The sequence below is a fragment of the Setaria viridis genome, chromosome 7, assembly GCF_005286985.2.
Source record: "Setaria viridis chromosome 7, Setaria_viridis_v4.0, whole genome shotgun sequence".
Classification (NCBI taxonomy): Eukaryota; Viridiplantae; Streptophyta; class Magnoliopsida; order Poales; family Poaceae; genus Setaria; species Setaria viridis.
In genome coordinates this window covers 29,285,749-29,308,543 of record NC_048269.2, presented here as the reverse complement: position 1 = coordinate 29,308,543, position 22,795 = coordinate 29,285,749, and the positions used below count along the sequence as shown (strand labels likewise).

At 49.5% G+C, this 22,795-nt stretch overlaps 3 protein-coding genes and 1 pseudogene across 4 annotated transcripts; 2 read left to right on the top strand and 2 right to left on the bottom strand.

The window, feature by feature from the left end:
• The first annotated feature begins 1,093 nt into the window (after positions 1-1,093).
• On the top strand, positions 1,094-3,164 carry LOC117863138 (uncharacterized). Of its 2 annotated transcripts, XR_011898857.1 has the most exons (4): positions 1,094-2,078; positions 2,251-2,385; positions 2,480-2,762; positions 2,848-3,164. XR_011898857.1 is itself a non-coding variant. In XM_072295390.1 (3 exons), exons 1-3 carry the CDS (start codon positions 1,806-1,808, stop codon positions 3,002-3,004), a joined length of 933 nt encoding a protein of 310 aa, XP_072151491.1. In that variant the 5' UTR covers positions 1,094-1,805; the 3' UTR covers positions 3,005-3,164. The 2 variants fall into 2 exon arrangements, 1 of the variants encoding a protein (XP_072151491.1); XM_072295390.1 differs by having other exon boundaries at positions 2,480-3,164.
• Positions 3,165-3,479: 315 nt separating this feature from the next.
• LOC117863139 (uncharacterized) lies at positions 3,480-4,651 on the bottom strand. Its single transcript, XM_034746737.2, has 2 exons — positions 3,921-4,651; positions 3,480-3,844 (listed from the first exon to the last, which is right to left on the bottom strand). The coding sequence occupies exon 1, from the start codon at positions 4,475-4,477 to the stop codon at positions 3,971-3,973; it is 507 nt and encodes a 168-aa protein (XP_034602628.1). The 5' UTR covers positions 4,478-4,651; the 3' UTR covers positions 3,480-3,844; positions 3,921-3,970.
• Positions 4,652-15,617: 10,966 nt separating this feature from the next.
• LOC117864843 (uncharacterized) lies at positions 15,618-16,498 on the top strand (annotated as a pseudogene).
• A 3,801-nt stretch (positions 16,499-20,299) lies between these two features.
• Positions 20,300-21,757, bottom strand: LOC117865222 (uncharacterized). Its single transcript, XM_034749375.2, has 3 exons — positions 20,852-21,757; positions 20,515-20,740; positions 20,300-20,440 (listed from the first exon to the last, which is right to left on the bottom strand). The coding sequence occupies exons 1-3, from the start codon at positions 21,090-21,092 to the stop codon at positions 20,398-20,400; spliced, it is 510 nt and encodes a 169-aa protein (XP_034605266.1). The 5' UTR covers positions 21,093-21,757; the 3' UTR covers positions 20,300-20,397.
• Positions 21,758-22,795: the final 1,038 nt, after the last annotated feature.

Here is a 22,795-nt window from a genome sequence, read left to right as displayed (position 1 = left end):
CCAGGATCATCATCACACTCGCCTGAGTGCTCATCGCCACACCGGAGCGGAGAACAGGGAAGGAGGAGGAGAAGTGGGAAGGAGGCTAGAGCCACAGGAAATTCCGAGATTGAGGAAGGATTATGCGGGGGATATGGATTTGTTTTTAGCGTCCGTGCATTTTTACGGGAAGATGGAGGAGCTGTTGGAAGGTAAGTTTGTTTTGGGATAATTTTAAGCGAGTTTTTGAAGTTGCTCTAAGACACGTAACTTTAAAACTATTAAGTAAACATCTATATTTAACATTTTCAAAAATAGACCCAACATTTTCTAAAAATAAGATCAATATTACAAATAGTAGGATCAACATTTTTTAAAGCACCTCAACATTTTAAAAAGTATTTATCTCCAACATTTTTTATGTGCTATTTCAACATTTCGAGAGAATTACGTCTGCTAAACCTAACTCAATATTTTGAAAAACAAAAACTGCAGCCTTCTTCTCCAGCACAGGGGCGGCGAGGGGTAGCGGTGGCGGGCGTGGCTGGGGTGGCGCGTGGCGAGGTCGGCGGGCTGCGGCGGCCGGCGCGGGCACCTGGCCACCGCCCCCGCGGCCACCCCAGCGCGGCAGCACCCGCGACTGCGGGGGGATGGCAGCGCAGCAGCGGGAGGCGCGCGGAGCAGCGTCGGAGCACGCTGCCGCGGGGGCCGGCGGCGGCGGTCCTCGGCCGGGGCAGCAGCGGCCCAGCGGTGGAGCTCCTGGCCGGGGCGGCAGCGGTCGGACGGCAAAGCGCAGGTGGATGGCGGCGGCTCGAGTAGAGAAGAGGGTTAAGAGAGAAGGAAATGCATCGGACGGATGAGGATGCACACATGAATCTCAAATAGTGGAATTTCTAGAAGAAAAAAGATTTCGCAAGATATATAGGATACCCGCTCTGGCTGTACTGGCGCAGTCCGTTGATCGCGCGGGCTGCCCACCCAGCCCAAGGAGTGGCCTCCTCCTGGGCCGGGCCTATCAACCTAGCGTGCGCGCAGACCACGCACGCCACACACCACTTCTTCTCAGTCTCAAAAAAAAAAAAATCACAACGACTTCTTCTTCGTTTGAAAAAAAGAAACCCAACAGGTGCGGAGGTGCCCGTTCCAATTCGCCAATGCCCACCGCTACCATCCGGCGGCCGCCGCGCCGCCGTTCTAGCTCCGCCGTGGGGATGGTCGCCGGAGCCAAGGGGAAGGGGAAGGGGAGACTGCGAGCACAAGGAGAGGAAGAGCAAGGCCTGGACCACATCAGCGACCTTCCCGACGCCGTCCTCGGCGACATCGTCTCCCGCCTCCCCACCAAGGACGGCGCCCGCACGCAGGTCCTCTCCTCCCGGTGGCGCCGCATGTGGCTCTCCGCTCCCCTCAACTTGGGCCTCCACTTCCATCCCATCCCCCTCGGTGTGATCCCCCACATCCTCTCCTCGCATCGGGGCCCGGCCGCCGCTTCTCCACCCCCGTGCCCTGCTACTACTACGAGGAGGAGCTGAGAAACCTCTCCGCCGCGACCCTGGGCGAGTGGCTCCTCTCCCTTGCCCTCGACAACCTCCAGGAGCTCCTCTTCGGCCACGAGATCCCGTGTCGGGATCGGGGGAATCCTCCGCCGCCGCCCACATCGGCACTCAGCTTCTCTCGCTCTCTCGCATTGCCGCATTCCGTGTCTGCCGTTTCCCGGATGGAATCAATGTCCACTTGCCACTTCTCCAGGAACTGGGTCTTTCAAGAGTCATCATTCGGAGAGTTCTCTACAAGCCTTGCTTGCTGGCTGCCCTGTCCTGCAGAGCCTGATGCTAACTTACAATGACGGCTACTCTCGTGTCCGGATCGTGTCCCCTACGATCAGAAGCATTGATGTGGCATCAGGTTCAGGCTCGAGCGATCTCAGCCTGCAGCAACTCATCATTGAGGATGCTACCTGCCTAGAGAGATTAAATCAGAAAGCTCATTTTAGATATGGCAAGGTAATGAACATCTTGGTGATCTCCGCGCCAAAATTGGGTATTTTGGGACTCCTCTATGATGGCTATCCCAGACTTCAGATTGGCACCACCGTTTTTCAGGTACATGTCTCGTTCTCACTTGCATCTTCATTGGAATCCTCAGGTCTCTTTGAATACTTTGCTTCATCATGGTGTCAACCTTTGTATTTTCCCTCGCACTTTATCGTCATAGGAATCTCATGTTCCTTTGCTTCATCATGGCGTCAATCTTTGTATTTTGTTCTTAATTCAGGGGTTGCGCCTTGTTACCATGACAGCGGTGGTGCGCAGAGTGAAGGTCTTAGCTTTGTCGAATGCCAATCTTAGTTTGTATGTGGTTCTTAACATCATGAGATGTTTCCCCTGCTTGGAGAAGCTGAACATTCGTGTGAGTAAACTCACTTGTAATTCATTGTTCATCTGCATCAATACTTGTTCTAAAGTAGGTTGTCACTATTTTTATATCTGTTTGACCTTTTCAGACATTATTGAAAGGGAAGAAAAATGTGTGGGGTCCTAAATGCCGAAATCTTATCAATATCCGTGACATTCACCTGAAGAAACTTCTGTTGACAAACTATGAAGGCTCTGAGTCACATGTTAACTTTGTCAAGTTCTTTGTATTGAAAGCCAGAGTGCTAGAGTCAATAAGGCTTGAGCTAGCATTCAGTTTGAAAAGAGAGGTTCCAGGAGTGCACTTTTGGATTTTGTGTCTTGTAATAGTATGTGCAATACGAATTTGTGAACAGACAACCCCATTTCCAGGTATCATAACTGGTCCTGATTTCTTTCCATGGATTAAGGCGCTAGGCTATACTATTTTTCAAGCACTTATCGTCACATTTTGCAGTGTTTTGGTGTCTCTTGTTGTGGGTGCTTTCTTCTGCCTTCAGTATATCAACGCCACTGGAAACGTGTTACAGCATGAAAGGCATGAAGGCAAGGGCTCAAGGCTGTGGCATCCTGAAGATCAGGAGTTTGTTAGTTGGCCTTTTAGTTTGTTCTGATAGCTAAGAGATAGGATAGTTGTTGGTGGATTAGTTTCACTATTAGATTCAGTTTATTAGAGATTTGGTTTGTCGGTCATTGCTTGGAAGATAAGCTGCACCTGGATTGCTATTACATATAAACTGATGAATGTAATGGCTGAGGATATGCTGTGCCAAATCAATTGCATAGGTGCAATTTTGCCTTATCCAGACTTTTAGCTTGGGCTATTCTACGCTTCATTCAAATAGTGCATGATGAACAAGAGTACCCTGTCTTGCATAAATGCTAGCCTCTCGCTGGTCCACGCCTACCGAGTGGACTGTGGTGCTCTACTCTTAATCTCAGCGTTTGCACAGGGGAGAATGGATACTTGGATGCACACCGTTTGGACAAGCAAACTAGGCAATTGCAGACTCATTTGCTTGCCCATTGACACGTGGGCAAGAATTGTACTGTCTGTAAATCATCGAGGAGTTCCTGCCTCTTGCCGGATTCGACGTCGAAAGGGGCCTGGCAATTCTGAAGTTTCAGTTATACAGAGTTGTTGTTGTCCTGTTTGTGTTTGGAGCACGCGAGCGAACAATTGCCATTTCTAACAATGTGCGGTGTAATTGCACACATCTGACTTTACAAACATGGCGTGGGAGCGACTGAACATACCAAGATTACTAGTAGTACATACTATGTGGAGCTATGAATCTAAGACCGACTCCTAGACCAATGGAGTACAAAGCATGATCAAAAGTGTTATCCTACTGACCTACTCTCCACGGCTCATGGTTCTTCTTTATTTGTGATACAATCGCCGTCGTTTAGAACGCTCTTCATCTTCCCGCCACAATTGTCAGACTTTAGACCTGAGGAGAGACAGAAACGTGTTCAGTAGTACTCCAGGTCAAAACACGGAGCACTCGAGTCTTGAATCTTCCAAACCTTCGAATCGCCGATACGTCCAGATCGAGGCGGGGCAGCATGGTGTTGGCCTACGCGCAGTCAAGCTCTTCTTCCGGCGCCTGCAGTGGCGGCGGCGGCGGCTGCGTCACCGACCGAGAACCCACCCTTCCCGTGAGCACGGACAGGTTCACAGTCCACACTCCCGCCAAGAACACCAGGGACAGGATGGCGACGGCGCCGACCTTGTCCGTCGACACCTCCTCCTCCTCCGCCGCCGGCTCCTCCCGCACGACGGCGCGGACCACGTGCCCCGCGCAGAACACGACGGCGGTGAACCCGACCCACCGCAGCTCCCTTGCCGTGGCCGCGCGCCACTGCACGGCCAAGATCGCACGCGCAGGCGCGGTCGCGGCCGGGGAGAGAAGCACGGCGGCGCAGCCGAGGAGTAAGGCGACGAACAGGGCAAGGATGGGAACGAGTTCGTACCCGCGGTCCACGGCCGCGGGCGCGGGGAAGAGCAGGAGCACGAGCGCGGACGCCGCGGCGAGCGTCACGAACGCCCCTGCCCGGCGCATGGCCGCCTCGGTCCACGCCATTGCGTTCCTTCTCCGGTGGCGTGGAGGCAGAGGAGAGGAGGATCTTGGGCTTGGGCGCTAGCTTCGCTTGTAGAGTAGGGCAGTAGGCTGCGGACCAAGACCAACCCCTACTATATGAGAGCACGAGGTGCCAAATCAGAAACCACCATATGGGAGCAGAGTACGCAACACGCAAACCGAATTTAACAAGAAGCCGTCGCGGTCGGCGACAGCTCCTCATCTCGTTGGATCACGGGCTGCCTCTCTCTTCGGACTGCGCAATAATGTTGCTGGCGTCGTCCCCTCATCACCACCTGCGCCGGCGTGCGGAGCCAAACTCCAACGCAATGGTCTCGCCGGGAAGCGCGCACTGCTGCGCTACTGCACTACTTCACCTTATTTTACGCAAAACGAGCCACTATAGCGAAACTGTTTTGGAAGCCGAGTCCAAGGGCTCGTTTAACAGGACTGTGGTTGTGGCTGAAACGACTCTGGTTTTAGCTCCTCTGGTGGAACAATTTTTTCTCTCCAGCTTATGTGGTTAGAAAAATATTTTGCAAAACGGTTTCTCCTAAAAATTGAAAATGGGCAAAATGGGTAAAATATCTATAATACTTTTTTTTCTTTTCTTCTTTTCCCCTGTCTTTCCTTCCCCTTCCCTCTTTCTTATCCATTTGACTCCAAAGGCAAAGCCACCCATCGCCCCTACCTTGCATGCTCCCCCACGCTGATGGTGCCCTCTAGCCGGTGGCGGTGCCCTCCAAGTCCACCTCGTCCCCCGAGTCACTGGCCCTCCAACCGGCGCTGCCTCCTTCCCCATGGCGGCGCCACCCTGCAGCGCGGCAACACCCTCTGACCTTGCCTCGTCCCCCACGCCACCGGCGCCCTCCGAGCTGCCTACTCCCCCGCGCCGCCGGCATCCTTCGGCCCCACCATGGAGGGGGCAAATCGGGGACTTTGCCCCGTGGATGAAATGGAGCTTCGGGGAGCTAGTTTTTTTTTTGTCTCCATCGATTCACTCCAGAGAGTGGGAAATGCAGGGCTTCCGTCGTGGAGATATTTTGCTCACGCTTCTTTGGTAGGGCTTCGCCAGAATCCAATGGTGAGGCTGGTTGGGAAGCCCTGCCAAAGGGGACCTATAATGAACTAGAAGCTAGATGAAATTATTATTATTAGCTTCACCGACTTTAGCTTTACTGGTGAATCTATCGGAGAAGCCCTCCGAACGGTCCAAAAAATGAGATCCAAGCGAAGAATTTTCGGCTGGCCTGGCCTCATCTCGGAGGATTGCGACCGGCGGACAACCGATGAACAGCGCCTTATTCAAAGATGACGAGAATCATGGCTCTGGAAAGAAAATACGTCTGCGTCGTCGGCGACCCTAGGACCAACGCGGCGGCGGCGTACGACGGTACGAGGGCCACCTGAACTCTCGGCTCGGTAGTCGGTCACAGACTGTCTGCACTCGTTTCGTCAGTCACGTTGCTCACGTACATATTGCCATTTGGGTCGGCAAACTGTAAAAATTGCACTACTCACAGCAGCACCTACAAAAGCATCGAAACAGATGGTGCCAGCGGAAGAGAATAGCAGAGGGTACACTATTTCATCTCGTTTATAAAAAAAATCTTTTCTTCTTCTGGTAAACACAGATAAAAAGTATGATGCACAAGTACCCAAGTAGAAAGTACAAATTTCCTGTCCAACAACGACACAAAAGTCTAGCCTCACACCTTTCATTATCCTCTCGCCTAGTATTTATCAGCAAACGACATTGACAGAACCAGCTCCAAAGAGAGGCACAAGTGGGTTAGTACTCCCACATTATATAATCCATCCGTTTCAAATTGTAAGTCATCCTAACTTTCTTAGAAAGCCAAAAAATTCAAATTTGACCAATTTATATAATAAAATACTAACATTCATGGTTTCTTTATTAAATATATTTTCATAATATATCTATTGGTGCTATAAATCTTTATGATCCTTCTTATAATTTTGATCAAACATAAAATGGTTTGACTCTTCAATAAAATTAAAATAACTTACAATTTAGAACGAAAGAAGTATATACTAGCTTCTTTGCCCCTTCCAAACACGCTCCAGCAACGATGACGGATCGGCGGAAGAACCCATTGTAATCTACTACTTAGTAGCTGGAGAAATGCAATTTATGTAGGATTCAGCGCGCACGACGTGGATGGTTCAATTCAGTATCCATCTCGATGCGATGCATGCTTTGTCCAGAAATGAGGATCTCTTCCGAGTTGGACCACCGGCAGCTGGATCATTTCTTGGCCAGCCAGTCAAGTTGGCCTGCCCACGTTTTCCGGCCTGTTCGCTTCAGCTTATTTAGCCGGCTTATCAGCCACCAAACAGTGTTTTTCTCTCAAAAAAATCAGCCGTTTCAGCTTTTCAACCAGTTTATAAGCTGAAGCGAACAGGCTTTCGTTGCCGCCCGTGTATTTGAAGACTTGACTTTGGACGGGCGCACGAGTAGATACAAAGCGGTCTCTATCATCGATGATTCATCAGGACATCTTCCCGCGACACGTCAGAAGTGACAAGGACGCTGTCGCGTATCATGTCTAGTGCTACGGGCAAGCAGAGGGACCGGCCTCTTCCCGGACAACATGAAGTGCAGTCCTTTTCGGCTTCTGGTGACGCGAGGCCCGCCGGCGGCGGCCCGCCGCCGGTCTGTGGTCCTAAACTCCGATGCACTCCTCGACTATAGGGCCAACTGAATGTGCGTTGCAGCAGCACCAAGGTCTCTAATTTCTCAAGAGCGCCTCTCAAGTTAAGTGCTGCGCGTATAACAGGACAACTCGCAGCAGGGACACAACGGGGGCAAAAAAGCGCAAGCATGGTCGGTGCATCTGCAGGGAATTCAAAGATCGCTGCCACTTGGACGGCTGACCCGCGGGGAAATTTCTTGGAGGACGCAGGACAGACACTCACACAGGCACGGCGACATCAGCGGCTCGGTCGGGCGGGGACTGCCCGGAAAATGGCCGCGGCAGCGCAGAGTCTCTGGCTGAGCCTGTCCGGTTTGATTCGTCTCCGTGGGTAACTCGGCCACTGCACTGGATTCTTGTCTGGTCGGGGAAGATCTCCTCCTCGGCTCCCCTCCCCAGTTGGGAGGCATGTTTAGTTCCCAACTTTGACACTATACAAAAAGAAGATTCTACATCACATCAAACTTGCGGTACATGTATGGAGTACTAAATGTAGACGAAATCAAAAACTAACTGCACAATTTTGTTGTACTTTGCGAGACGAATCTTTTGAGCCTAATTAGTCAATATTTAAACAATAATTTACAAATACAAACAAAACACTACCGTGTACTACAGTGCTACAACAGTGATTTTGCATCTTTAAAATTGGGCAACTAAACAAGACTGGTTGAAGTACTGCAGGCTGTAGAGAATATTACCCCCAGAGGCCAAAGTCCTTGGCTCCTTGCGCGCCGGTGAAGTGGTTCCATTCCCGTCCTTGCCTCTACCGGTTGCTTCGTGAAAACTTCCAAAGGTGGGAGCACACACAAAAAAAAAAGTTCCTCTGCAGGCAGTGCAAAAGTTCCTGCGGAACGTCGCACCTCGCTTCATTCGACATCTGGCGTTTCAGCATTGGTCCAAACTTGAGTTCTTTCTCTGCTCACATCATCGTATTTTCTTCTCCTTCTCCTTTTCCTTTTTCCCTTTTTTCAGGAGGTTGCACACGTGGGTACCACAAGTGGCGGGACGACCCTCACGAGCTCCGGCAAAGACAACATGGACCGGAGCGCAGTTTCCAAGGCAATTGCGCACCTGATACTCTCAACGGAGCTCGCATTCTTTCTGGTTCTGAACTTCTGATCCCGCTTTGCACATGGACCACGATGTACGCATGCAATTCGCCTCGTTTATAGGAAAATCCTTTGTTTGCAAACAAAACATGGATATATGCACACGCACGGCATGCATTACTACGTAGGGCCTGTTTTCTTCCACCTTGCTAAACTTTAGTTGCTAAACTTTAGTTGCTAAACTTTAGCAAAGCTGTTTGGATACTCTTGCTAAAAGGCATTTAATGAGCTGTAAAAGGACCTATCTACCCTTATTAAAGGTGCGCAGGAGGGGGGAGACAAGCAATAAATGAGGGGTATATGTTGTCCAGCCCACCTTTTAGCAAGTTTTAGCAACCAAAAACTTGCTAAAGTGCTAAACTTTAGCAACTCAACTTTAGCAAGTTTTAGCAAGAGTGTTTTGCAGTTTAGCAGCTCAAAGTTGCTAAACTTTAGCATCTAAAGTTTAGCAAGGTGGAAGAAAACAGGCCCGTAGTAAGTACGTGCTCGCATACAAACCTCCATCGAACAAATTGTGAGCAAGCTCATCTGGTTACCCATTCGACATGGGCAAGAGCGGACGTGGCGGCGCAGTTTTAAAGTTTGCTCGCTCTTTCCGGACACCTTCGTCCGCGAAGGAAAAAGAAAAGAAAAGAAAAGAAAAGAATTCGAGAAGCAGATATCAACGCAACTTGCGTCAGACAGTACGAGCTGAAAATTAAATATCATGCACCACGTCGGCCGTTGTCAACTGTGCCTCCGAAATGCGACGTGTAGCTCTGTGTTTACAGCCGTCCAGCCACACCGCTGCTCGCCTGCAATTTCGTTGATCGGAATTCAGAATCAAATCTATGGCTCCGTTTCTTTTCGCTTCTACGCGGCTTATAGGTGAAAATAAGCAAGAATCTTGTCAAATATTTTGCTTATTTCTACCGATTCTCGCTCGTGGTAAGCTACTTTAGATATTTGAACTACGAGAAGTAAAAAGTAAAAAGTTAGAAGTGAGAAAATCTTCGCTTAGATTATAATCCAAACAATCCAAACTTGACTAGAAGAAACATATACAAACAGGATCTATATACCCCGTTCGTAGAGATTAGGGAACCTTGCGATGCGATATGACTTGAGAAGGACGGCCGGCTTGGCATTTCTGGGTGAAAGATACAGCGAGCTCATTGATAGAATGATAGTGCCAAACGGGCCTGCGTTCCTCAACGCTTTCAACGGGCACGGACCGGGAAACTGCCTACTACTGATAGTAGTATCATTGGAACGTTGCCATAACGACGTGCATTTCATCCGTCACCTCGTCGTCACCAAAAAAGAAGAGGAGATGATCTTGCAGCAGGTAAGCAGCAAGCACTGTCATCACGATTCACGAAAGGTCACTGTCCCCTGCATACTTTCTCAGAAGTTGGGATTTCCTTTCGAGCAGAGCCGTCACCGACCACCACAAGATTGCGGCCGGTCCGTTATGAACCTTTTGTTTTCCCCAATACTATAAGTAGGATGCGGACCCTCTGGTGTCGAACACGAAGGCCGAAAAAATTATGTTATCAGTGTCTTGCGCAGCTATTTAAAACACACACAACTAGCATATTATTAAAAAAAAACACCTTCCATGCTGTCAGCATTTCTTCAGAAAGGACAAGGGATTCGGTTGTATTTTATTTTATTTCAGCATAAACGGGCATGCCAACAACGTTAAACTGAATACAACAGACTGCCTTGCATTATTGGAAGTTGGTAGAATATGCACAGTTACTAGATCATGTATGAACTAGGGGCTATTTATGAACCTCAGCTTACAATTGAAAGTTGTGGGGCTTGATTGGTCGGTTGGTTTAAAAGGCGATTGATAAATTGAGCGCTTGATGAAAGTTGGATTGAAATGAACTCCAAAGTTCAGTCACGACCAACTTACTACCATACCAATACTGTACTGGGGTCTCATTCCAACAATATACTGTACAAAAGGGGGGAAATGCTGTACAGAGGATGCACAAAAGTGGTGGAACACTAGTTGTATCAAAGTAGTGCTACGATCCGTGGCTCCTGTTCTTTATTTATGATACAATCGCCATCTTTTCAGAACGCTAACAAGAGGCTCTTTCTTCGTCTCCCCGCCGCCGTCGTCAGGGCTGTGGAAAGAACGAAGAAATACGTTTAGTACGAGTACTACGTCTTCAGACTTGCACAGACTCAAGATAAGAAAAACGGAGTCATGGGATATTCCAAACCTTTGCATCAACAAGGGCACGTGCAGGCCAGGGCGCCATGGCGTTGACCTCGCCGCCGTCAAGCTCTTCCTCCGCCGCCGCCGGCCGCGGCGGTTGGGCACCCCTTCCCGTGACCATGGACAGGTACACTGCCCAAACGGCCGCCAAGAACATCAGGAAGAGGAGCAAATCCTTGACCTTGTTTAGCGACGTCTCCGCATACGCCGCCACCTCCGTCCGCACGTCGCCGGCCACGTAGCATTCCGTGCCTTTTCAACGATCGATACGATACGAATCATTTGCTCCCGGCCATACGACCCGACACGCACTGCGACGACGAAATGGACGCTCTTGTCAGGATTCAGGCATTCAGCACCGGTCCTGGTAGCCGTCTGTCGCCGGATGCACTCTCGCCCTGACCAAGCAGCGATCAGCCGAGCTAGCGCCGTTGTTCCGCGTAGGATTCCAGCCGGTACGATCCGGCCCTGACAAACGAAGACGGCCGCCGCCAGCTTCTCATCCCAGGGACAGCGCCACGAGGTCACATTACTTCAGTGCCGTGCAGAATCCTGGAAAAGGACGTTTCCAACCGCCGCGCCTGGCTATACGACTTTGCAAGTCAAGCGAACAATTTGCAAACAAGACTCGCCTGCCTGAAAATCCAAAGTATTCAGCAAGGGAATTTTCAGAGTTGTGATCGGAGCGAACGCGACCACGTGACGAGTGACACATGAACGGAGGAAAAAAGATGGTGCCGATCGAATTCCCGGTGGACAAGTCAACCAGGCATCCAGGCGGTGCAATTTCCCCACGATGAGGTGAGGTGAGGTGATGCCACCTTCGAATTCGTCCCCTCGACTTCTCGAGGTAAAAAGACTGACAAGATACGAACGCATATATGATGTGATGCGTTAGTGGAGCTACATACCCGTCCACACTCGCTAGTCGTTACTCGTCTGCAGTTGAGAGAATAAAATCTACGCGCTCGTTCAGAGATCGCACTGTCAGTTGCGGCATGACCCGGTTCAAGACGACGGCTTGGTTCCATTAGTTTTTTACGAAAACATGACGCTCGGCGATAACGACGGCTTGGTTCCCATGGCGAAGAAGACGCGGTAGAGACGGGCGAAGAGATAAGACGCGGCGAAGACGACGAGTAACGGCTTGGTTCCCATGGCCGTGCCACCGCGCAGCGAGGTCGCCTGGTCGCGTCGGACCGAGTGCCCACGCGCTCATCGCACGCCGCGACTCAGTACTACACTCTGCCATTGGGAGGGTACGGACAAACTTTTCGCATCCAAATCCAAATAATTGGTATCTACTCTTTACCCTCCCCAATCTTACCTGTATCCAATAAATAATTAATTTTGTATTACATATATATATATACATATCCAATTGATTAATTATACCCTCCCCATTGTAATGGGTATATAATTTTCTAACCATACTTGAGCCTGCTAATAGGGCGGGGGCAAATGGGGATTTCGGGTCGGATTCTCGAGTGGGATTCATTTGCATGGGTAGTAATGGGTTTAGAGGCCAGCGGGTTAGGGTAAGGTGAGTCCGCTACATTTGCGGGTTGGGGGCGGGTTAGAACGGATCATTGTTGACCTCGCGTAGTGGGTTCTCACAGAGTCACGGGGGCACCTATCCTCTCGACTCTCGTCGCTGCACTCCCGCAAGGAGAAGGCTACAACGCCGCCCTCATCCCCTCCCTCCCACGCGAGGTCCTCCTCCAGTCCTCCACGGCCACATCGAGGTACTCCTCTTTCACCTCCCCTCTCCATATGCTCCTCCGCATCACCCCTTCCTCTTCTCCTTAACGGCTCACTTACTTCCTTTTCTTGCTAGATCTGTGTGCGTGTGTGTGTGTGGGGGGGGGGGAGGTCCATAATGAGCGCCGAGGGCCGCTGAAAGAATTTGATGGCGTCTCCGGTACCAGGGAACGGTTGGGGCTCAGCGCCAAATTGATTTAGCGCATCTCGATATTGGCGATTAAGATGTAGACCTCGCTGCCAAATATTAGATTCATGATCCTCAAGAATTTTCTCTTGAGAAAGGTTAACTTGCCTCAACTCAGAGGTAACCTTCTGCTTAGCAACTAAATCTTTCACCTATGAGGTTACGGTCATCTTGGTTGTCTCAAGTTCCTTACAAACTTGTTGATAGCATTCCGCATCTTTCTCAATAGCCGCGCGACGATTTAGCAAAGCTGCTTCTTGATGTTGGTTTTGATTCACTAAGGTCTTAACCTCAAGAGAAAGATATTTATTGTTACTTTCCATCTGAGCAATCTAATCCTTCAATTTCTGATTCTCCGCTTTAAGGTCATCTTTTTCAATGCGAAGGTCTTCCATTTTATCAAAGACCTTCAGGCAACCAAGTTTCCTAGCAATAACACCTTTCATTGCATAGGTAGTCATCAAAGTGCAGAGTTCAAGACCATTGAAGCCCTGAATGATAGCTTCAAATTCTACGAGCAACAATTCCTAGAATGTAATAGTTGAATAAGGGTAAATTCGGTATGTAAAAGTCGGTTGGTCTCCCTATAAAAGGGGAGGCACCCCAAATGTTAAGGGTTCACATTTTTTGAAGAAATACAGGCCCTAGAGAGTTTGGTTTCCCACTCATGTGCTCTTTCCTTAAGTGTTTGGTGAAGAGCTCGCTCTGAACCAACACTGACAATCTTGCAAAAATAGGTGTATATCTTCTGCTCATCTGATTTACACTTCTCAAAAGTTTTAGGTTGTTACTGTTAGTGTTGGTTTCAATGATAGATTCTGGATATGCACTGTCAAATAGTCAACAGTTACCGCTATATGTGAACTGCACTATAATTTTACAGTAAGATAACTTCGTTAATATAATGGTTTACTATTGCATATGTAATTGATAGAGATAATTTTGTCACTATCTGTTACCTTGCATGTCATGGTATATGTAATTGACACTAAGATAACTTTGTTGCATATCATCATGGTATAATTAGTTGATAGTTGGCTGTGAGTCAGAATCGATATTTCGAGAAGCTCAAATGGATCCTAAATGTATATGATTAATTTCCAGTTGTTAGACATTGATATCCTATACTAGGTGGGTCTCTTGTTCTCAATGAACCGGACAACCGGTGTTGGACAAAAAATGATTTCTCACCTTTTACTGGACTGATTATTGCGGCAGTGCACTGACATGGTGTTTCGGTTTCAACTTTGAATCTTTTTTGCAATATTTCAGTAGAATATCTTAGTCAGCAATGTTACTTGTTAGTATATAACATGTTGCCATCTTGATATGTTTGGCCTATTTGCTTGTGTTGGTTCAGTAACAGCAAATGTACTGATAGAGCCTACTTGCTTGTGTTGGTTCTAGTTGATATATTCACCGCTCGAAAGGTTTGACAGTAGCTCAAGATTTTGATGATATATTTGGAGGGTGTTTCGATCCTGAGCTAAAGTTTAGTCCGTGTCGCATCGAATATTCGGATGCTAATTAGGAGGACTAAACATGAGCTAATTACAAAACTAATTGCAAAACCCCTAGGATAAATCGCGAGACGAATCTATTAAATCTAATTAATCCATCATTAGCGAATGTTTACTGTAGCACCATATTGTCAAATCATGGACTAATTAGGCTTAATAGATTCGTCTCGCGATTTAGCCTAGGGGTTGTGAAATTGGTAATTAGCCTATGTTTAATACTCCTAGTTAGTGTCCAAATATTCGATGTGATAGGGGCTAAACTTTAGCCTGGGGATCCAAACACACCCTTGGTCTATTGATACTTCCCATCCATTTACTTGCAGATTGCTTTTCATACATGTCTGGTTTTATGCTTAGTAAAATGCATGCTCAACCTGCTAGTGAACTAAACATGGATTTTTCTATTTTAACCCTTTTAAATCTAAATTTTTAATAATAACCTATACCGAGCTAAATTTTCAAAAACTAGCCTTTTGGTCGCACCCAAATATTTTGACGTGACAAATACTCGCACCATCTAGTTTGGTGTGACCGAATGCCACACTGGAACGGAGGCTGACATGGAAGAAGCTAGGTCCCTCAGTCGCGCCAAGCGTGATGGCGTGACTGCGTCCATGCAGATGCGCTAGCCGCTCGCTCTGTCCACTACTCTAGTCATAGTGTCAGTGTACCGGCACTAACTTCCAAGGCAAAAAGGCAGTGCCAATTGCCAAGTTCATGTGATGATGACCATGCAGTAGCACTAGTACCAATGAGGAAACAAAATGCTAGGCTCACTGTACGCATAGAGCTGTATCAAAGAATTTTTTTTTTTTTGCATGTAGTCATGATAATATTAATGAGCAGTACTTTTCTTATAAACATATATATGTAGGAACTCTAAAGCTCAATATATTAATAAAATGACACCGTATGCTTATAAGTTATAAGTAAATATATAAGTATTTATTTTTTTACTTACCATATGGAGTAGTGTTATCTAAATTGCTTTGACTCCTGTCAAAAGATAAGTATAGCTTATTTTTTTTTTATCTTTGGATTGTCATACGCATGTGTTATGTCCGGCATCACCTTCCATCGACTTAGGTCCTGTTTGGATCCACCCACTAAAGTTTATCTAGCTAAAGTTTAGGAACTTTCTTTTTGTTAGCTAAAGTTTAGCTAGGGGTGTTTGGATCCTCCAGCTAAATGACAGTTGAAAAGGTATTTTTCTATTCTATCTCTCACTCCTACTTTAAATACTTTCCCTTCCTGAAGGTGGAGGGGCAGTTTAGTCTTTTATCACTTTAGATGGGTTCATAGCAGCTAAATTTAGATAAAAAAGTAAGTTTTACTTATCTCTTGACAGGAGTCAAAGCAATTTAGATAAAAAAATAAGCCGACAACTAGGCTCGGCGCCGAGAGCTTCTTCCATTCCAAGTAGCAGATTGGATTTGTTCGGTTATTTTGATATTTTGTAAGAGATTAGTTAGGAGATTTGCCCGCCAATGCCATTGGTTACACATACTGGTTAGAAAAAAAAAAGATCGACACTTCTCCCCGTGCCTGTTCATCTGTTCTGCCACCCCCCCTTCCCTCCCTCTCGCAAACTCCGTTTCGTCTCCTCGGAACAAAGTTCGCCGTGCTGGCTCATGGTGCTCAACCCCATCACCGCCGTGGAGGTGGTCGTCTTGTGGCCGTTCACAGAGGACCCCGTCGAGGCCTTCCTCGCAATCATGACGGCCTCGCTCGCCGACCGGCGTGCCTCGCGGTTGCCACAAACAGGGTCGTCAAGTACTGTCGCACCACCGTTGGCGGGGACCGGGCTATGCTCCGCGCCCCGGGGTTCCGCTTCGACATGGCCTGCAGCAACCTCCTATCGGTCGGCGCCACGGTGTATCTCATGGATGACCGGAGGAAGCTCTGGCGCGCGGAACTCACCGCCGTGGAGCCTAAGGTCGAGGGCAGGGACATGGCTTTCGCGCTCCCACAGGGGGAGATCAGGTGGCGCCACTACTTTGTCGAGTCGCTCGGCCACGCCCTCCTCATGGTCTCGGACGATCACCACAAGCGCCTCCAGCTCTACAGGCTCAACTGGGACGCGAGGTGGTGGATGCGCATGCCCACGAGTGGCCTCAGTGATAATGTGTTGCTATTGGGCCGTGTGGGCTCCGCAGTCGTGCCGGCGTCGGCCGCCGCAGGCCACTTGCCTGGCATGGTTCTGGTGGTGTGCCAGCCATGGAGGTCGACGATCCTGCATATGGTCTTGAACTTTTGTGGTGGTGGAGGTGAGCAACCTTGGTTCTGGACGGAATCGCGGCTCGAAGCTGGACTGGATGATGATTAGTTGGTGATGAGGAAGACGATGCCGCAGCGGCCGGACCAGTTAATCATAGGTGACTTCTTTTGGTTCTTCCCCGCCATTGATCAGAGTGATTATTTGTTGGTGGCAAGATGGGTGTCTCCCAGACTTCTTCCTTTGATGTCAGGAAGCAGCACAAGCACAAGCCAGGTCGGGTTAGGTGTAGGATGACTGAGGTTAGCTTGAACTTGTTAAGTAGTTGTTTGTTCAGTACTGGTATAGCTAGTTGAAACATGTGCATCCTGGTTCTGCAAAAACGATTGAAAATGTGTAACATTTGACTTTTTATCTCGCAATCTGCGTTTGTTTTTTATTCTAATTTACATGTGGTTAGTTTCAACCAAGAGCAAATCAATTCCAATTTAACATTTGGTGGAATGATATACTCCGCTCTGATGTCATTTAAGCGGGTGAAAAACTCCAGCAATTGGTCACTGTAGCCGTCGGGTACTGTAGCTCGCAAAAAAAAAATCCCAACCAAGGATAATAGAGACTATTTGCACCCGTTCCTATAATTTCTGGAGCTGGAGTTTGCATCGTTAGCTAAACACGTTCGTAGCTCCTATTTTTTTTTGGAGTCGTGGAGCGGAGCTAAAAAAGTAAAGTTGGTGGAGTGGAGTTATTTTTTTAGAGTGGAGAAGTCCCCAACATGCCCATAAGTTAAAATGATTGTCATTATATTCCAAGTAGCAATGGTCAAAAGGCTGCACGCCAGCTTCAAAAACCACTAATTAATCATGTGAGGAAAAACTAGACTTGCTAGTTAAAGCAGCCAAGAACTCCTGCAAGGCTAAGTTAATTAACCACTAATCCTAGAACTGTCCTGTTACCATGCATGCATCGGCCACATATCAAAAAGCATCTCAAGCACAATGAAAGTATTGATGAAGCACAGCGAAATAAAATATTGCTATGAATAGTAGAGCCACTGTTGCAAGAAACCGACATTCCACAATTCAAAAGCGAGATGCTGCTGATTCGCTTGGGCCCCTCGCGCTTTCACCCGTGTGCTGCTGATTCGCTGTGCCCATGTCACCATGTGTGTGGGACTGTGTGGGCGGTAGGGCAGCCGCGCTCCGCCCGCGGAGAGTACGCGCTGGGCGCCCCGGCCGGTTGGTTGGTTCGGTGGTTTCGCCGCGCGGGGCCGACGCGATCTAGAAGACGACGATGGTTGGCGCCCACATTCTCGCTTCACTTCCGGGAAACCGTGAAGCCCGTATCAGCGTCGGACGCAGGCGTATATGGAAACAAAAGGGAAGGCATTGCTGGCGCGGCTGCAGTAGCAGTGCCCACGTCCGTGGGAAAGGAACGTCCGTGTGCAGGAGCCTATGAATTCTCATGGAACTACTACTGCTCTGTATCCTCCATTCACTCGACAACGACTCGTCCAAGAGGAGCCTAAAAGTTTCCTCGTCCCTTCCAACCACCTTCCAGCACCGATATGATGATTCCGGAACATGTGCAGCACGTAGCCACGCACCGTATGACCGTACGTATGCCTACGTCCGCATTCCCCTCACGCTCGAGCGCCCGGTACTAGGCCTTGTTTAGTTGCCCAATTTTGGACAACCAAAATTACTGTAGCAACACTGTAGCGTTTCGTTTGTATTTGTGAATTATTGTCCAAATATTGACTAATTAGGCTCAAAAGATTCGTCTCGCAAAGTACAACAAAACTGTGCAATTAGTTTTTGATTTCGTCTACATTCAGTACTTCGTACATGTACCGTAAGTTTGATGTGATGGTGAATCTTTTTTTTGCATAGTGCTAAAGTTGGAATTTTGGAGTGAACTAAACATGACCCTAGTTACCTTCGAAAAGAAACCTTGCGAGAGGGGAGGCACATTGAACGAGAACAGTCGCTAGAAGAAGAAGCGAAACAGCGCCGGATTCAATCATTCCAAGACGGCAGGCATCAAAGCCACCAACCTGGAAACTGCATGCGAGTGGCGACAAGAAACACCTTTTAGCAACTTATTCCATTCACAACGGTCACCGCCGCTGCAAAGTTGCTCTGCAGACTGCAGGTAGGTCTTCTCGGAAGTTACGAGATGCTCAGTCTGACGGCTTTCAGGTTAATCACTTATTTTTCCAGTCTGAACTCTGAAGGTTCTGAAAACTCACCAGGATCAAGATGTGCACAAATTAGCAGAGCGCCATTCGCAGTTTGTTGTACTCTTGTATTGCAGACAGGTCATATTTCCAGAGCCAATGCTCTTGAGCTCCCCTTGCTCTGAATAGTAGATTGGGTTTTCCATCCACTCGCAGCTTATCATACACTCTCTTTTTTTTTCTAGTAATTTTTCCACCGTGAATATCGACATGCTTTCTCAGAAGTTGCACGGTGCAAAATTTGGACCGGAAAAGAATCTGAAGTTTTTCTGGTCTGGTAGTTGTAGCAGTCAGTATCGTCCTGTAGACTGAAAACTCCAGCGGAGGTGTTCTGCTAGTCTGTTTGCCCCATGGCGAAGCGAAAGGGTGAAGCGAAGAGCTTTTCTTAAATAAATCGAAGCAGATCCATCTGACCCTGCCTGCCACGAAAACAGCAGTCACATGATTCCCCAAGGAATGAATATACACAAAGCAGACGGCTCTGACTAGTCCTGTCAGCATTTGGCGCTAGTTTAAATAAGTTTCCAGCGCCTGACAATTTAACCAGCCGAATTACCGAAACCTGCTGAGGGCGAATTACAAGGGATGATGCAGGAGTAAACAATTTGCACACGAGTGAATGGCGTTTGTTTTCTTGGTTTCATGCCATTTGGCGAGTTTGTTTGGGGGGCTTGCTGGCTTCATGTCATGTGGCTGCTGCCCCTCCTGCAAATGAGAAACTACCATTTTCCAAACACCATGCCAGTTTCAAGCTAGTAAGGATGCTGTAAGGAAGGATCCTTGCAATTCTTATGCAGGAGGTGTTCGGTGGTTATAGCTCCTGCAACCTGCATTATACTTGGAGCCTTGGAGGTCCAATCTGAATCTGAATGACCATGTCCCAGCAGAGTTTCAGGGAAACATCATACCCCTGTGGTGCGATTTTGTTTTTATAAAGTAAAAAAAATGTCTTCCTCTTCAGCTTCAACTATTCTTTTGTTCTTCAGCATGCGATAAAAATTAACTCATGATTAATCCACTACAGAGATATATTAATGTTGCATTCCCACCATTTCTATCCTTGTAAAAAAAGAAAAACATCAAACTGGTTAAGGCGTTAATCAGCTAAAAATGGCAGGTTGTCTATGCATAGGAAGCATCAGAGAAGCATCCGGTCCCTGCAAAAAAGAAAAAACGCCATTGTATGCACAAACAGCATTATCTCAGACATTTCTAACGGGACGACGTAAAACTTCCCGCCAATTTCCTTCTTCCACGCCACCACCAGCTCCCAGCAATTCTATAAAGAACAAGGCTTCGACGGCTTTGCGCGATCACCCGCGCACGCACTTCGAAACTTAGCTCCCAAATCCATCAGCGCCATCCGCCGCCCCCGCTATGCATCCGGGGCGCAACGGCCATGGGCGCCGCCGTGGCCGTGGCGCCGCCGACGCCGCCGGCTTCATCGTCACCGGGTTCGCCGCCGTATTCACCGCGGTGTCGTACCTCCTCACCGTCATAGTCGGCACCGGCATGGGGGACAACGACGCCGGTGGCAGCGGCGCTGTCGTCGTCTTCACCCCCGGCACCCAGTGGCAACTCATCCTGGCCTTCGCGGTCATGTCGGCCGGCCTGCTGCTGATCATGAACGGGATGCGGTTCCGCGACGCGCGGCCCCCCATCTTCGTCCGGCGCGTCGTGGACGCCGCCGCCGCCGTACTCTGGAACGGCGGTGGTCCTGAAAGGCTTCTCCCGGTGCTGATCATACTCGTTTGCTCGGTTCTTGAAGCATGGTTTGACTTCTTCTGACGATGAACATAGTCTACCGGTACGTTGCCCGGCCAATAATAGGCAAGAGGTTAATCGGTTACGAAATTATTAGGGGTGTTTTGCGACACTCCACTTCAAAAACACAGCTTCACTCCACCAACTTCATCCTTTTGCAGTTTCACTTCACCAACTCTGTAAAAATATGAAGTTATTGTACATATTTGGTTGGTTGCAGTGTTCCAGCTTCAACTCTGCAAAAACATGGAGTTGTTGTAGTGTTCCAGCTCCAGAAACCTTAGAATTTACTGTGAATAGTCTATTTTACCTTCGTGAACGATCCCGCACGTCAGTCTCTCCTCTTCTCCCCGTCCCTTCCTCTGCTCGCGCTTGGGACGTCCCTGTGGCGCTGCGGGAACTCGAGCCGCAGGCACCGCTGCCGCCGCCCGCCCCCCATGCCGCCGCCGAGGCCCCCGAACCCGCCGCGCGGGCCACCGCCGAACGGCCAGTGCGCGCCGCCGCCGGGCCCCTGGTCTTTGCCTTCTTTCTGTTACCTGTGCAAGGTCGTCAGTGCAATGATTTATGCTCGCAAGCCTGAATGTTTATACCCAACAATTCGAAGTTTACTCGATAGAAAGGCACAGGAGATAAAGTCGTTAGCACACCAGGATCATCCAAGCCTGCAGACCGGAGGTAGAGCGTTTCACCGCCAGCCATATCACGCATCTTCTCCGTGTCAATCAGCTCGCCGGCCCAAATCAAGCACCTCGTCATGCCGCCCTTCGTCCCGCTGCTGCTCAGATCAGCATAAGCGTACGCCACACACGAACAGTTCTTGGCGCACTCCGCCGCGCACTCCTCAGAAGTCCGGTTCCGGACGAGCACGAACTTGTCCGGCGATTTCATTTCCGGCAAGGCCAAGAAACCGTCACCGTCGCCGCACCGCAGCGCCTCCTTCCGCCGGCACCCTCGCGAGAACCTACCGCCGCTCCACTCCTCGGGGTTGGTAGGCTCGAAGCCGTCAAGGCATCTGCACGCCGTCGACCGTGAAGCCCATCCAGGGGGCGCGTCCCGTTCCAGACGAACACCTGGAGGGACGTGTCCGGGTCCGCGCCGTAGGTGAAGCTCCCCGGTGAGGGGTCGTCGGGGCCAGTGCGCCTTGGGGGGGGGGGGGGGGGGGGCGGGGGGGGGGAGACCTCCTGAACCGCCGCGCGCACCACCACGGCGGTGGCGACGAGCGAGCCCAGGGAGCTCCAGCTCAGGGCCGCCCGTGGCTTCATGCCGTCGGTGGAAGCTCGCAACGTCAGGCCTGCCTCTCTCTCTCTCTCTCCGGCCAGCAGCACCGGCGCGGCGCCCCACGGCCGGCCAAGCGGGGCAGCGGCGCTTGTTCCGGCCAGCTGCAGCGGCGCAACCTGCCGCCTGCGAGGCCCCGCGGCCTGCAGCCCCGGCGCGGCATGGGGCGCGGAGGCGGCGCCCGCAGCCATTTTCGCCGGAGATTGGGGCCGGAGGCGCCCAATCCACAGGCGGCGGTGCTAGTTCGAGGAGGAGGCGACGGGATGATGGGAGGGGCCGACGGGAGAACAGCGCTGTTTTGTTTTCCGCGAAGCGGTACGTGCACGGTGGGTAAGGGGGTGTTTGGATGACAGGGGCTAAATTTTTAGCCCCTGTCACATCGTATGTTTGGACACTAATTAGGAGTAATAAACGTAGTTTAATTACAAAACTAATTGCACAACCCCTAAGCTAAATCATGAGACGAATCTATTAAGCCTAATTAGTCTATGATTTGACAATGTGGTGCTACAGTAACCATTCGCTAATGATGGATTAATTAGGCTTAATAGATTCATCTCGTGATTTAGCCTAGGGGTTTTGCTATTAGTTTTGTAATTAGCTCATATTTAATCCTCCTAATTAGCATCCGAACATCCGATTTGACAGGGCTAAAGTTTAGCCCTTGGTATCCAAACACCCCCTAATTCTACGAGAGGTCTGAAACAGGTGTTTTCGAAACACGTACGTAAAAAATGTGGATATGACCTAGCTCCAACTTTTTTCGGAGCTGGAGTTGATGGAGCTAGACGTGTATGACTGTGAGTTTTTTAGAGTCGTTAGAGTGGAGCTAATTTTCCTGGAGTGCAGTACTGCCAAACACCCCTTAATACCTAATACCTTTGTGTTTCAGTGTTTTTTTCCATGTGTGTATGAGTTTTTTTTTAATTTTGGGATTCATAGGCGTGGTGTTTAGGGATGGCAATCGGGCGGGTATGGACCCGAGACCCATGGGTTTCAGACCCGATGGGAGCAGGGCGGGTCCAGAATCCGCCCCGCGGGTCTCAGGTTTGGGGCCCCGACAGTTGGTCGGTGCGGGGGTGGGTTTTTTCTCCCCCCTCCTCGCGGGTGACCCACGGAGCCTCGGCCCAAACAAATACTCAGCCAACAACACAATTCTAGCTATATAACTGACTCTCCCACTCTCGGATCGGACTCTCCCCGTCTCCCTCTCAGTGTGCCGCACGCGGGTGACCCTGTCTCCCTCGCACAGTCCGCCTTCGCCGCCAGCAGCGACAAACGTCAGGCAGAGCGCGAGGGCGGCGGCGGGCGCGGCC

Bases quoted from the DNA above. Each gene is read 5' to 3' on its own strand.
- LOC117863138 (XM_072295390.1), top strand. From the start codon at position 1,806: ATGCTAACTTACAATGACGGCTACTCTCGTGTCCGGATCGTGTCCCCT. The intron at 2,079-2,250 runs GTACATGTCTCG...TTCTTAATTCAG, and splicing joins TTGGCACCACCGTTTTTCAG to GGGTTGCGCCTTGTTACCAT. The intron at 2,386-2,479 runs GTGAGTAAACTC...TGACCTTTTCAG, and splicing joins TGGAGAAGCTGAACATTCGT to ACATTATTGAAAGGGAAGAA.
- LOC117863139 (XM_034746737.2), bottom strand. From the start codon at position 4,477: ATGGCGTGGACCGAGGCGGCCATGCGCCGGGCAGGGGCGTTCGTGACG.
- LOC117865222 (XM_034749375.2), bottom strand. From the start codon at position 21,092: ATGAAATCGCCGGACAAGTTCGTGCTCGTCCGGAACCGGACTTCTGAG. The intron at 20,741-20,851 runs GTGTGCTAACGA...GACCTTGCACAG, and splicing joins TGCAGGCTTGGATGATCCTG to GTAACAGAAAGAAGGCAAAG. The intron at 20,441-20,514 runs GTAAAATAGACT...ATGTTTTTGCAG, and splicing joins GTGCGGGATCGTTCACGAAG to AGTTGAAGCTGGAACACTGC.